The following is a 14476-nucleotide window of genomic DNA, read 5'->3' on the forward strand; positions in this document are numbered from 1 at the left end:
AGCTCAAATACCCTTGTTCAATGCATCGTTCTGATAAGCGTAGTTTTGGTTGTTAAATAGACTTTAAAACTTACCTCGGATCGCTGTTACAAGTAATAATGATCGTGTTTATTCGACGGATAATTGTTACGAATTAAAATATCTCTTCTGTACGCGCTGTTCATTATTTATTGTTCGAAAAAGTTTTTATACCGAGCGGATTTGTTTCGAAGGCCTTGTTAAAAACTACCTCAAATTCTATCCATTTTCATGCCAGCCGGTAAGCTGAACGCTAATTGTGCCGAATCAGTTCTAACTTTTAGAGACACATTTTCAAATGATTGTCACATTCTACCATGAAATTATAAAATTTTTCCTTCTAATATTTTTTTCCGTGAATTGAACATGTGAATTATGGTGCGAGTGTACTTTTTTCTAAAAACGAAATGTGTATTTATTTAAAAAATTCTTGTTACTTTCAACCTTTTGTGAATGACTTCCGAGCTGCTATAGCTTAACTCTATTCAATTTTCTTAAATTAATTGCCACTTATACCATCCTTTTTCTGAAAAATACATCATATGACAAATACTATCTCTGACTCGTGTTCTTCAGTGGCACGTAGCGTACGTCAGCGGAAGTCTCAAGTTTCGCTTCGACTCCTTCCATCTTCTTTGGAGTCAATTAAAACTATCGCCACTTTGCAGGCGCGCGCTATAGCGAAGGTATACATTCTGCTTGATTCATTAATTAAGTGTTCCCGGGACGTTTCGTGTTTACGTCGCTGCTTGGGACCCCTTGCGTATCGTTCCTGTATTTCGCTTGCCCCATCTTCACCAGTCATCAGACAGCCGCGTAATTTTGTTTGTCTTCGTCTTCAGTTTTTGCGGAGGCCCCCCACGAATTCGATCTTAATTAGTAGCATTAGAGATCACATCAAAAGGAAGGGAAATGAAATTACCCTATCGGGGGAAAAACTGTTTGACTTGCAGTTCGAGAGACACTTTTCGATTGCTTGCCTCTCGTGGGACGTGCGCGAATCACCGCAAGATACAACAATTCTCTTTCTCCCTCGAGCAATTCGTTAACGGTACAAGTGGACAGTCTTGAGAGATTTAATACTTTGTCTGGAGTTGTGTCGTATAGTTTTCCAGGCACCGACGACTCGCAGCATTTCTGATAGGCTTTAAAGTCGAACGATAGTTCCGTTCCACTTATCTACGATCTAATTTACTTAGGATTATATTAATTAAATTCGAAGATGCTAAGAGGATACCAAAGGAAGTCTCCTTTCAAGATTAATGACTAATCCTCTTAAATAATTCCTGCATTGTGCGCAGTCAACCATTGAATACTGTACCTGGACGTAACATAAATAGCCGTGCCAGGTATTACACTGTTGTATAATACACAATTCCTATTTCTATGAGATTTCTACGTCAGAAATTTTTATCCGGATGTCGGATATTGAAGAAATAATTTTTAGCGAACAAAGACTTTTCTAATTGGATCATAAACATGAAACAGAAAGAGATTATATTTTTGGACTTGTTCCTTCGTACATAGGGGAAACCAATTTTAACGAATAGAAAGAAAAAGAATGTATGTATTGCCACCGTATACAAATTGAACGAAACAAGTGCACATGTAGATATAAACAGGTCCCTCCGCATAATACCAAGGAGATCCAATTTTGAATGCATCCCAAGACCTTTTCCACAAGAGAACACACAGACGTTCGATTTGCAACAAAATGACAAATAAGGTAGAAATGGCGGAATGGAAGAGACTCGAACTCAAACGGAATGGGCGATTTTCGGATCAAGGAGAACAGCAGAAAGGGGACAAAGCCGAAGGTGGTTGCAATCGACCAATATTGAACCACTGTGGATAAACGAAATTTGTTTCCGATTCTTTCGTTTCCGATTCGTGGATTCCTAAAAATTCCATGACAAAGTCACATGCGATATCTCCCTAAAATATTCGATCTTACATTTATTCTTCGAAAAACAGAAATTTCACTTTCTTATTCTGCACAAAAATATTTGCAAATCTATGACGCTAAATCAAGCGAATTAAATTGGTAAAAAGCGAACGAGTTAAGATATCTGAATCGATGAAGCTCGTAAAATTGTCAGCCATCATTGCTTATAAAATATACCGCACTGTTCCACGGTTCTGTATAAATAATGCAACCCGCCATAAGCACACATAAAAGTTCTCGCGAGACCGAGATAAGAAAGGTTGAACCGCGGAAAGTAGAAAGCTTGGCGCGTCTTGTAAACTTTCTTTGGGAATTCTTCATGACGGAAGTTCGAACAAGCTAGCCGAAAACGTTCGACTGTCCAAGATCGACGCGGATGCTCTTGGGACATCAAATATTCAGCTTCGCTCCTCCCTTTTATAGGCCGGTGCCCGTTCCACCATTTACGACGTCTTAAATTCCTCTTGCACATTTTTTACGAAACGCCAAGTCACGTGCAACGTTATTTTTTACGTGGTCGTTCCATGAGTCGCAACGAATGGTCATGAGGGCTTAAACGTTGGCTTCTGAATGAATATGTTTATGATCTTGGCTCGCGGAGAGCACCGAAAGCCCAACAGAGGAGGGAGCGTCCCTCGAACAAGGGACCAACGAAACGCGAAGCTGCTTACCCTTCGCTCTCTCGTTGTTCTTTCATATTTATTCTCCCGAGTTGGACACGGACTTTTGTGGAGGGGGTGTCATTCGGAAAACAGGATGGAACGGTTGGCTAGCGATGGCGAATTTTTCAGACGGTTTGTCGCTCGGTGCTTGAATTCGAAAATTCACTGAAGTAATTAAGCGTTAGAACGGTTTTCACTGGCTGCGTTCGAGACTGAAATGTGTATCCTGCATTGGAGGTAAAATTACAGTTTAAAACGCTTCGCAGAAAAAAAAGAAACAGTGACAACAGCTGGTTGGTGTGTTTCACTTTTAATTATCGTTATGAATTACCCTTCCAGTGAAAATCATACCACGGTCGTTTACCGAACAACCGGACCATGTTTTTGAGCATTGATTAACCAAAGCGGTAACATAAACCTAAATAAAAGTATATTTCACTCTTCGCATTCGATATTTCGTATTTTTTCACATATTTCCGATATATAAATCCATAAATGCGCAAATATGCAAAGTCTACCGATAATTCTCAACTCTAACGGAAAGAAATCGTAAACCGTGTAATGCTACAATATTACGCAACTTTAGCGATGCGAGCACACATGGGAGGCGATGTCACAAAGTACGCCGAACACACCGACGTAACGTGACGGTTGGAATAACAACTACGCGTTCCGCCTACTCCAATAAATCGTGTTCCAACGAAAACGACGTCGTATTTTGGGGCAAGTGTCTCAAAGCGATACGCGAATCTTCTTTGGACCGATGGTACGAGATCGGAAGTGCGGTCTACCGGCAACTTTTCGCAAGCACAGTCGGCTATCTGATCGGCTTCCATAGATCCGCCGTTGGTGTTTACGTTACGAGTTAAGCCCCTTGCGCCTAGCATTAAACCAGCCCCATCGAAGCCGCACATCGGGATTCAAAGCCCCATAAGCATCGTTACGCCGCGTTACATTCCCCTCCCTCCCTCTTGACTGTCGAAATTACTGACACCTATGTGCGTTTGAGCCTCCCCTGGAAATTAATCCGTATCGTATTCGTGCTAGGCACTCATTTCTCGTCGAAAGTAGCGACATAAATTGACCCTTTGGGGACCACACCGAATGACCGGACTTTTTACTCTACGACTCTTGATCGGACGCCCCATTAATCCTAATCCTTCATGCCGCTCTTGCTGAATTGTATTTCATCGTGTCTATCGTGTTGGTGAATCCATCGAGGATCAACGTTGCGTTAAAGCAACATTTCATTTGCGATTTTTCGCACTATCCAATCGATCAATTTATATCGTCGAACTCTATTTCTCAACGTTTGTGGCTATGAAATGGAATTTCAAGGATTCGCTTAATATTTCCTTCGTTACTATCTCCGCCACTTTGATTAAAGAAATTAATTTATTTATAACTATCGTGGTAATTATGTTGCCTGGTCTTTAATGGGTAAATCGTATGGTAAACTTGGAAAAATGTGATATTTACGAACGTCGATTATTGGTAACAAGCACTCAGTAGGCTGATAGATATTTTGAACAGAATATAAATTCATGATATGGTATTTCTTTCATACATACTAAAAATTTTCCCAAGAAATAGTATCCCCTAAACCGCATATTCTAAAGGGATTTCAAAACATGCGCATCGAAAGTAGCTTCTTGAATGAAACCTTGGTATGTCAAGTAATCGTACGATACACATGCATCGTCTCACAAATTTACGTGCACAGCCGGATACGCGTACTTGTCCACGTGAATATACATACAGATGTACATGTAAACGAGACCCAACATGTGCGCGGCTTTACATATGCCAAGGGATCACGATATTGTACGGCTGAGATACGATGGTGGGGTGCTTAGATAGTTTGCCTTCCCTTTATCCACGTGATTCCTCCCCGCTTTGTGCCATTACCAACCCTCCTAGACCCGCTATCCTTTCTTCCAACCCTCTCGATTTCGGTACACCTTTCCGCACGACGGCACATCCGCCGCTTAACTCTTCTTCTCACCTTCGACTTAGCAAGCCGCAACTCCGTATCCATCCTCCAACGTTCCCTTGACTCGATTTTCGGGCTAGCAGTTAATACGCGACGCGTAATTCAGTAGAAGGAGGCGGGGGAGAGGCGGGTAGAGGCTCGACGAAAACAGAAATGGTAAGTAGCTGTCATCGAGTCGACGCGTATGTTAATACGAAAGCGTAAAGATCTTGCGGCTTTGCAACATGCTCGTCATTTCCAAACTTCGAGACACGGAAATTCTCGAGTCTAGCTACCACTGATATGCTAAATTGCTTTGCCGATTTACATAGTTCACGGAAAACGATTAATTAAACGAACTAGGTTTAATTCTGGGGACTGTGAACGAACAAATTATTATATCAGTGATCGTATTTATACAAATGTTTATTTCCCAAGGAATAGCATTACTTATATTCTCTAATTTAATTAAAGTAAGAACGTAAACGATGTGGTACAATGGTCGTCGATTATTAGGGGGAAACCTCTTGGCTGAAAGGTTTCGGAAACGTTAACCGTGCACGTTCGTTACACGTAGGAAGCCCTTTGCAATTCGTGCGGGGTTAAGTGTGACGAGGAAAGGAAATCCCATATGTCGAGAAGTCCCAGCACGTTACCCTCGATCCACATATATTAACTCAAGAATTGAAGGGGACCGACCAGACAAGTTCTCGACAAGATTTTGATCTTCGTAATCCTTTCCACTTGACTTTCATGACTCCGGCCTGCTCAATTCATTTCTGTCGCTTTCTATCCTGTTTACGATTTACAAAGATCCAAATGAGAAATATTATTTTATCTTTCCTTACTGTGTACTTTAATATTACCTTATCGGATTACGTATAAACGATAACACGGAGAATACTGAAAAATTAAATCAATAGTTTTTATTCGCGTCGACCTTATTTCCTCGAGGAAGAAACTCTGCTTTTACTCTGGGGCGTAGAAAACGTGTAACAATATCGAGTCGTAAAAGAATACGAGGCCCTTTATCGGAGATTTTTTTAACGTCATCGCGCGGTTATCTCGCGGATATCTGTCGTCAAATTTATATAAACCTAAACAACGATTTTATGATGATGAGGGTATATTTAATGTAGATACGGTGCACTAAAAAACGACGGGACCACGTTTCAATGAAGCATCTAAAACATTAGCCTCTTTATGGATTTAGTCGAGTCACGGTAAAGTATTTATACGGAAGAAAAAAAATGTAGAGAATGTATATCTCGACTGTACATTAAAGTTGACGTTGATGTACGGGCAAAAGGAATGAATGGTTATAAAAGGATTCGGTGGACGTGACATTAGCGCGAGGGTGCATTCTCCGAAACGAGACGCAGGGGAAACATGGAAATTTAACGCTGGCCGCGTTAATTAAACGCTTAGACTCGACGATGAATAACAAAGTTAATATTTTCACGTAGATTTAGATCTTACGGTAACCGGCGAGTCTCTATGGAAATTCTATTCTGTGATATTTTTAAGAAAAATGTAATACGCCACGATTATGCCGTTTATCTCCCTATTGTCTGGCGAAAATTCGCGAACAAATTTTCGTGTACACGTTTAACAGCTTCGATTACGATAAGTTTGCACACGGTGGAAGTTTCGACGAACCAAAGGCTAGTTCATAGCTGGACAGAAAACTTCGGCTGGGCCAATTTTATTACAGATACCTTAATAATCTAATTTAAACTTAGAGTTGATTGACGTTCATACAACTTAATTAAAACTTTAATTAGTCAATCAAACTTAAGAATATCCCATTACTTTCCATTTCTTTCCTTCTTCTTTTAACATAAGAGCAATTTTTCGGTTAAACATTATCAGAGAAAATAGAAAAATTCTATCGACGCGTATATACGCGCAGAGATTTTTTAACGGGATTCCCTTGTTCGGTTAAACTACCAAAAAGTTTCTTAATTTCGAGCATAAAGCACAACTCTAAAATAAGTTGATTATGTCTTTTACTATCCACTCGACTGACTCGAATTCGCTCGGCTAAGCTACTTCCGACTCTGTAACATCCTCTCGTTTCTTTACTCGCTGAAAAGCTTTTCTAAAATTTATTCCCACTCCGAAACTCCTAATCGTGTTCCCCCAACGCAACGCATGCATACGTAACACACCAAACACCGTATGGCGTCGGAATATTTCTTCCAGAGGGACTTCCGGGAGCAACTATTGCAGAAAGGAATGGACAGGAAATGAGAAAGATAGAGAGAAGGGGGAAAGAGAAAAGGAAGAAAGAGGGAGAAAGACGAAGGGAAACTTTCCACAGTGCGGTTCGATGAAGCTGGTCCAGTCGAAAGTTTTCGTTCAAACATCAACGCAGTGACTTACTCAAAGCGTCGCGATCGCGGTCTCCTCCTTTCCTATTCCTCCTTTTTTCCTTTCACTTTTGTCACAAGCTTTTTCGAAGCTTTCAGGTGCTTTCCAAGCAAAGTCACTCGAAAATCAGCGGCAACCGCCGGAACGTGTCTCTAGGAACTCTGGCGGTCGTTCCGGTTTCTCGCTCCCTTCTTTCTCCCGACGGCGGCCTCGCTCACCCTTAGCCACGGATTAAAGTATCGACGACACCAACCGCGCCTGAATAATTCAGGATCAAAAGTTTTAACCGCAGGCGAGGCGAAAGCTCTTCATGGTTCGACGCGAGACCCGCCACCGATCTGTCGTTCGGAGACAGCCTTTCAAAAACGATCGAAATTCGCTTTCTGTTGCAGGATTCGCGCTGATGAGGATCGTCGAAGTCTACAAGGAGATCCAGGAACAGGAAATGAATATCGTGAGTAATTCCGTTTCTCTTTATCGTACAAAGTTGATCGCGTTTTTTTCCGAAAACGGATGTAATTTTCACTGGAATCGAGAATACAGTAAAAATGTTGAGTTCTTAATTTCTTATCGACGATCTAACGCTAAAGTAATATTCGTTCTCTATGTATCTTTGAGTAATTTGAGACGTTTAAAAGCACGATATAACAATGCTATCAATTATTCAAGACAACGTGACAATCTGCAGGGAGTGCGATAAATCTTCGACCCTGTAAAGAGTGTTTTCACACCCCTGTGCACATCTACCCCGATAAATTGCATAGAGTATCCCGAGCCACCGTCTAAAATCAAACCTTGAATACTTCATAAGAACGATCCACAGTAGGGTAGGCATTCGTAACGAGCTTAGTATCCCGGCTCCCAAGGAAGATACGAAGAAAAGGCAGCGAATAAATGATGTCTGGCAGTCGGCGCGGGCACGGCCTGTTCGCGTTCGAATTATTTAAATAAACGACCACGGCTGACGCAATTAAAAGTAGAGAAGATTTATGCGGGACGCGCGAGAAACCGAAATGCACGGGGACGAACTTCCAACCCCGTTGGAATATTAATTGGAAAGTTAAAAGAGAGTTTTGGTCATTTAGCCCATCTCTGGCTCTCGCCCCTTCCCCCTAATCACCAACTTTGTCCACCCTTTATCTCCATCCCGTTTCGTTGCTATATTTCTTTCTCGTTTCGACGAAGACCAAGCTCATCCACCACCCCTTTCTATTTTTCGTCTCTTTTTCTATCCGCCCATTCAGAAACACATGGAAATCTCTTTGATCCTTGCGCGACCCTAGGCTGCCTCCGGGGTGAGATTACACACCTGCAGACGTCTCTTTTGAGGGTGAAAATTCGTTCCGGCCGTAACGACATGTTATTACGATTTCGCCCCGCGGACAGTGATACGGGCCGCTGTGTTTTCAAAATGGCATCCCACGAGGAAACATCTGCCGAGGAGTTCCCGGGATTAGATCGTAGTGATATTTAAAAGGATAGAACGTGTGACCACGATCGACCGAGAGATCTTAGGCTATTTATTTGCGCAGATTGTCAAGACGGCAAATAGTTTTTGGACGCTTCCTGGTTTCATGTAAAACGTGACAATTCATTTAAACTCTCTTCCAGATAGAGTTTTGCATCAAATAGACGAAAACATCTTAGGGTAATTTGCCTAACATTTTGAAGTACGAAAAGTCTAATCATTCTTGCGATTTACCTCACTTTCTGTGAGTGTTTCAATGCTTACGAACAAGGATGAACGTTGATTAGACGTCTCTTGCTTCTCTTGATGAATACTATGCATCAAACTCAGTAATAAGTCTTCAACACATTTCTCTTATCCTGTATTTTTATATTTCGCATTCCCCCTCCAGAAGCACCATTGTCGAGGTATCAGAAAGTCCCATTTTCATTTCAATGACAATACGCCATAAAGATTGTCGCCTTCTAAACTGCTCGCTTCGTCGCGGTGTTTAAAATCCACGCAACCCCTTTCCTCGTTTCTGGCGAAATATATTCCCGTCGCACGATACTGTTCTCCTTTATGGAGAATATTCCCAACAATGATCCCTGGCCATTATAAACGATCCTCCGTAGCAGCCGGTGCTGGAATCGTTTTCCAGCGAACGTTAAAGTCTCCGAAGATTGAGCCCCTTTGATCCCTCGCAGCTCCCAGTTTGCAGCAGCGCGTCTTTCGAAGCGAACGAAGAACAATGTTTCCGGCAATAACGAAAAGCCGTTATTGCGCGAGAGATTTCCGCGGAATTGCGACCGCCGTCATCCCACCCAACTCGTTCGGACCATCCGCAGATGTGAAAACCGCACAACTCCTTGCACAGACAGTCACCACGTTCCAGAATTCATCGTAACTAATTGTTTCTTACGTGACCGTAGTCCATAACTTGCGGCTACCGCCGGCCAGAAAGTAATTGTTTCCTTTACTAGTTTTCAGACGCGGTTCTTTATAGCTCCCAAGAGCCAGCGTTATCGAGACCGACCGATATTGAATGATTTAGTGCTTGTTTCTTCTCGCGAGAAAAAGAGATTCGTGGAATAATCGTCGACTCTCAGCGGATAAGGATTGCGAAGATATTGCGCGTTTTCAAAGAAACTTCCCGACTCCGTCTCTTTCGATATAGGGATGAGTATGTACTTGAGCTTGTACGCTTCGAACTATAAATCCGACCAGCAACTTAAAATAGACTTCGCGTCTCGGGTTCTACGTTGAGTTCGATCTAGTACTTTCGGTGGAGCAGTCACGTTTTGTCGATATGGTCTTGTTAGCTTTGGTCGTTCAACTAATTTTGGTTGGATGCGCGAAAGTAAAAATTGCACAAGAATCTCGCGAGACTATATTAGATTGCCTTATTATTAGAGAACCTAACGAGGGCTTTAAAAATTGTTACAGTACACTTTCCTTTTTTTTACACGATCCTTTCTTTGGAGGGAGGAAAGGAATTTTCAAAATTACCTTCGATTTCATTACTTTTCCGATGCAACATTCGACGAACTTGTCTACTGCAGCAATACACGCGCAATGGATCAAAGTGTTAAATCTCTTTGCAATTTCAAAAAACACAGATCGCCGATAGCTAATCTTTTTTTCGTAGACAAAGTTCGATTTTTCTATGTTCGTGCACATTTCACGCGTACTTTGCCACGCTTAATATTTTCATCCCGCGTTCCGTACATATGTCTCGTCTGCCTATATTTCGTTTTGCCTGAATTCTCAGCGGGCCCTCGACCCCGGGACCGTTTCTACCACGCCACTGCACTACAATATTATAGGAAACGCATATCCGAAGCCATTCACGCACGAAAGGTCGTTGTCTCAGGCCAACGCGCACACAGCATTTCTCCATCCTCGTTTTCATGCTTTCTTCGCAGCGGCATTTCTCCCTCGACTTCCATTCCCGCAGATTACGTCAGACCTCAGCCTCGTCTGGCAACATTCGCGAGGATGTCCTTTCGCGCTGCTTCCACCCTGGTGTCTCGCACCTCTTTCGAGCTCCGTTGCCAAGCCTAATCGCGCGGAAATATACAGTGGAAGAACAATTTGGTCCGGCCGTTGAATCAGTTTTATGGGTTTAAAGACGAACGTCGAGAAACCGTTTAAAGTAACGAGATTAGAGTTGCGGTCGACGCGGAGTTATCTCAGTACCGATGCGACCCATAAAATTCGCAACCTTCCGTTTCGCGGAATCAAATAAAATACAAGATACATGTGTTTTATGGATTGGAACCAGTCTCATCGAGTTATCTTCGAATTTATTTATCTCGAAATAGCTCGCCGTTGCAGCGTTCCTCAGATTGAATAACCGAAACGATTTTTAATAGAAATTTCTTTCCATATTTTTTTCTCCCCCAATGAGACTGCGCGGATATTATTGAATTTTTTTACCCAAAATTTTATCGAACCGTGAATATATCTTTTTTATTGCATTTTTCTCGGTCAAATAGCTTCGAATCAGCAAATTGTTGCAGTATAATCTGTCGAAGGAAAAAACATTCGAAAAATGCAATCGGAGCAAAAAACGTTTTAAATATACTGTTATTTCAATATTCACGAACAAATCCATTCGTAATACGTATCACGCCCTTTCTTCCACCGATTCGGACAGTATTATGCTAATTTAACTACTCCAAAATCTCGCGAGAAAAGTTTCGAATATGAAAGTTTGATTCCGTGCAACATCTCCGATGTGAAATATATGGATTGCATAGAATTTTGTTCGGTTGGCTGTAAACCTTCGACATTTATGGTTTCTCTTATCATCAATATCATTCCTCGGTGCACTCAGGCATCCTCTTAACAAGATAAACGACGCCGATTCCTTCCTCTTGGTCGAAGAGACTAATTCAATTTGGAAGGGTAATACCTGGGAAGCGTCAGAGGCATTATCGCATTTTTCTCCGAGACTGAAAATCGACTACGATGTTCGACGACCGAATGAACGAAGACCAAAATGAGGACAGGGATGACAGAAAATGGAAGGAGGTCAAATTGCCTTTCAATCTTCAAGGCCGTGAATGGATAGATATTCTAGCTATTACTAGGATAGATTCTTCTATATATTTTACGGCGAAATATCCTTTTGTGTACTCTCTCGATAACTTTTCGCTCGAGTGTCTTTGGCAAAATTTAAAGATCATTCCCTCGACCCTGCGACTTCACCTTTTTCTCTTATCATTCGACGAACGCTCGGAATATATTTATTCACGATTGGTTAACCAATCATTGATAAATCGGAAGAAAATAATTTCTTTGGTTACATACACGCGTCGGAATTTCGTTATTACAAACATATCACAAAATCTTTCGTATATTGTAGAAGGAAAATTGTATAGTGGATATTTAATATTCGTTTTGGTATCCGAGTCAAATTGAATTAATTTTCGACGTAATTATAGTATATGCTCTGTACTGATGTCAGACTTTAATTAAATCTACAGTAAAACTTTTCCATGGATGACATATCTAGAATACCTGACGGCGCAAAAGCATAAAAGTGACGAAGAAATGAGGAAGAACAAATGAAGTTTCGAATTTAAAAGCTTCATTTGCATTTTTATTATTTTCACCAATTAATACCTAGAACGTTCTTGGTTTATACAAAAATAATTGACAGAAACCCGATACTGTCGAATAGACCGTATTATCAGAACAAATGAAAAGTTTATTGTTCCAAAGAACCTAATTAAAAATGTAACAAAGCAATGTCAACATTCGATTGTAAACCAGATCCGGAACGAATCAAAAATTTTCCTACGTATAAATTTCAGCTTTATCGCTATCTCTAACAGAAAAAAAAATGAATTAACGACAAACAAAAGACTCTTGGATTTCACGAATTTCTATTATGATCCCTATTCAGAATTGATTCCGATTCTCTGGCTAAAAAGGGACAAAAAATGGATGAAAATTCTCTGTCCTTTTCTCCTCGTCTGGTGTGCCTTCATTGTTACAAAAGAGTACACGTCATCGATTGATCGCGTGTTGCTGGCTCGAATGGCTCCGTTTGTTTCTCCGGGGAGCGAAAGAGAAACTTTTGAGATATGGTTCTCGTGACGTGTAATTCGTAGCTGCGATCGCTGGTGAAGCATCGTGGGGAAAAAAAGAAAAAAGAAGAAAAAACGCGGAAACCTGACTCGATATGTAGTTACTGTCAGGACGGACAAGCGACTTCCCTAGGGAAAAGTCGCCTCGTGATGAAAACTCTCACCCGTCTACGTTAAAGGTTTTTTCAGCTTCGCTTGTCGATATAGTTTTCTCATGAAACGGGCAGAAATGATAGTGGATTATTCCAAGGATTCTGTTACGGCTAAATGCAACGTGAATGGCATAATTTTTCCATTGTCTTCTTATGAACATGGAAAGCGGAAGATATAAATGAGAGAAACAAACGAAAGATCCAAGAGTGCATCGAAAGATTAATGACCTAGCCTAAAAATTTCCATCCATCAAACGCGAAAACTTTTCAGGCTGCTGTTTCCGATTCTAGAAGCCAGGATAGCGAGAAAGAAAACATCATCCAGCCTTACGTTCTTAAGTGGATTGGCAAAGGGGTGAGAGAAAGAGTTTCGTGGAATGGTGAAAGAGGGAGCAAGCGAAGATGAATCCTTCGAGTGGTCTGGCTCAAATTCGAGCAGCTTGCATTACCTTTTGAACCTTTTGAAGCTATTGCGTGCCGGTGAAACGATCGTCTGCAAAAGAGGGAGAAGGGCCGATGGACCCTTTCGCGCAGATTAGCGGAGAATCCAATGGGCTATGGTGAAAGGTCACAACTCAGAGGGTCTTCTATGGTGTTCAACGATGGTTATTCAATGCGACCCCTTGCAAATTTTTCAATCGAACCATTATCGAAGTTGAAAATACTCCTCAATGCCTGTTTGCTGAATATTAAAAATATATCTTCGCGACTGGACTGGTGAAAGAGTCGCTACGTCATGTCAGGGGAGCAAACTTTCTGAAAGTACACGAAATACACACGGGGTAACAATAAGTTCCACGTTCTAACGTTCGTAGAATTTCCTGTCACGGAATAAACGTGCGATGACTTCAAGAACTGTGAAAAGTTTTAATACAACTTTCGCCTAATTATAATTTCATAGCTTTTATAACGCCCCGGATTATATAATTTTATCACATTCTTATACAATATACATACTGATGACAAAGTTGATAATAAAAGATGTACAGTTTCGGTTCGATAAATAGCGTAATTGAAACACGAAATGAAAAGCGCATCGCGCGCGACCGGTCCATTCAACAGCAACAAGTTACGAATTTAATGATCACGATTCTAAAAGGTCTCAAAGACTCTTCAAGGCTGGAAAGTTTCGCGAGTCTGTGAACGTTGAAAAGTAAAAGTTCTCGAGCTGAGACTTCATTATAAACATCGCACCTTTGTCGAGAGTCTGCTACCACGATTGTTGTTACAGGATTTTCCTTGAACACGAATAGTCGAGTAACTTGAACGAATTTTCATGGGATCTCGTTAATCGTTTTTCCAACGAAAGGATCTTCTCGAAGCGATGAATCAGCAACAAAGACCGCGCCGATATATTAACGGGTCTCGAGTTTTTGCCAAGTAAAAGGTACGATACGGCAAGCTTTTTGTTCGCTCTGGTTGCCGAAGAATGTCCCTAGCTGGAAAGAAGCCAATCGACAAGCCTTGTTTTCCTTTTTTGTCGCGAATGGTAAGAGCGTTCTAAGATATGGCAATCGAGTCGAAAGTGTTGACGGAGACGTCGTTCTTGAAAACTTTCCTCCACATACATGGAAACAGCATAAAATAAATTGAATATCGCGCACGAGTATCGAGTGACGGATACATTTCCGTAAAGATTCTGTCGTAGAGACGCAACCAACTCTTAATTTCAACTACTTTTTCAACTCTTACCTGTTTTAAGTTCCCCATTGAGTCTTCCGAAGCAGTGCTATCTTTCATTCGGATTTTCTACGGTAAAATCATCGAAGTAAAATCCAACTTCCTAATAACTTGAGCTATTAATTTTAGT

The 14476-nt window shown here is 41.3% G+C and overlaps 1 protein-coding gene across 1 annotated transcript in view; it reads left to right on the top strand.

The window, feature by feature from the left end:
- LOC100644781 overlaps positions 1 to 14476 on the top strand; it is a 162961-nt gene that overhangs the window by 131156 nt on the left and 17329 nt on the right. Inside the window, exon 5 of the mRNA XM_012316508.3 lies at positions 7363 to 7424. Coding sequence (XP_012171898.1) covers positions 7363 to 7424 — 62 coding nt within the window. The remainder of the gene's footprint in view (positions 1 to 7362; positions 7425 to 14476) is intronic.

Source organism: Bombus terrestris, chromosome 14, assembly GCF_910591885.1.
Source record: "Bombus terrestris chromosome 14, iyBomTerr1.2, whole genome shotgun sequence".
Classification (NCBI taxonomy): domain Eukaryota; kingdom Metazoa; phylum Arthropoda; class Insecta; order Hymenoptera; family Apidae; genus Bombus; species Bombus terrestris.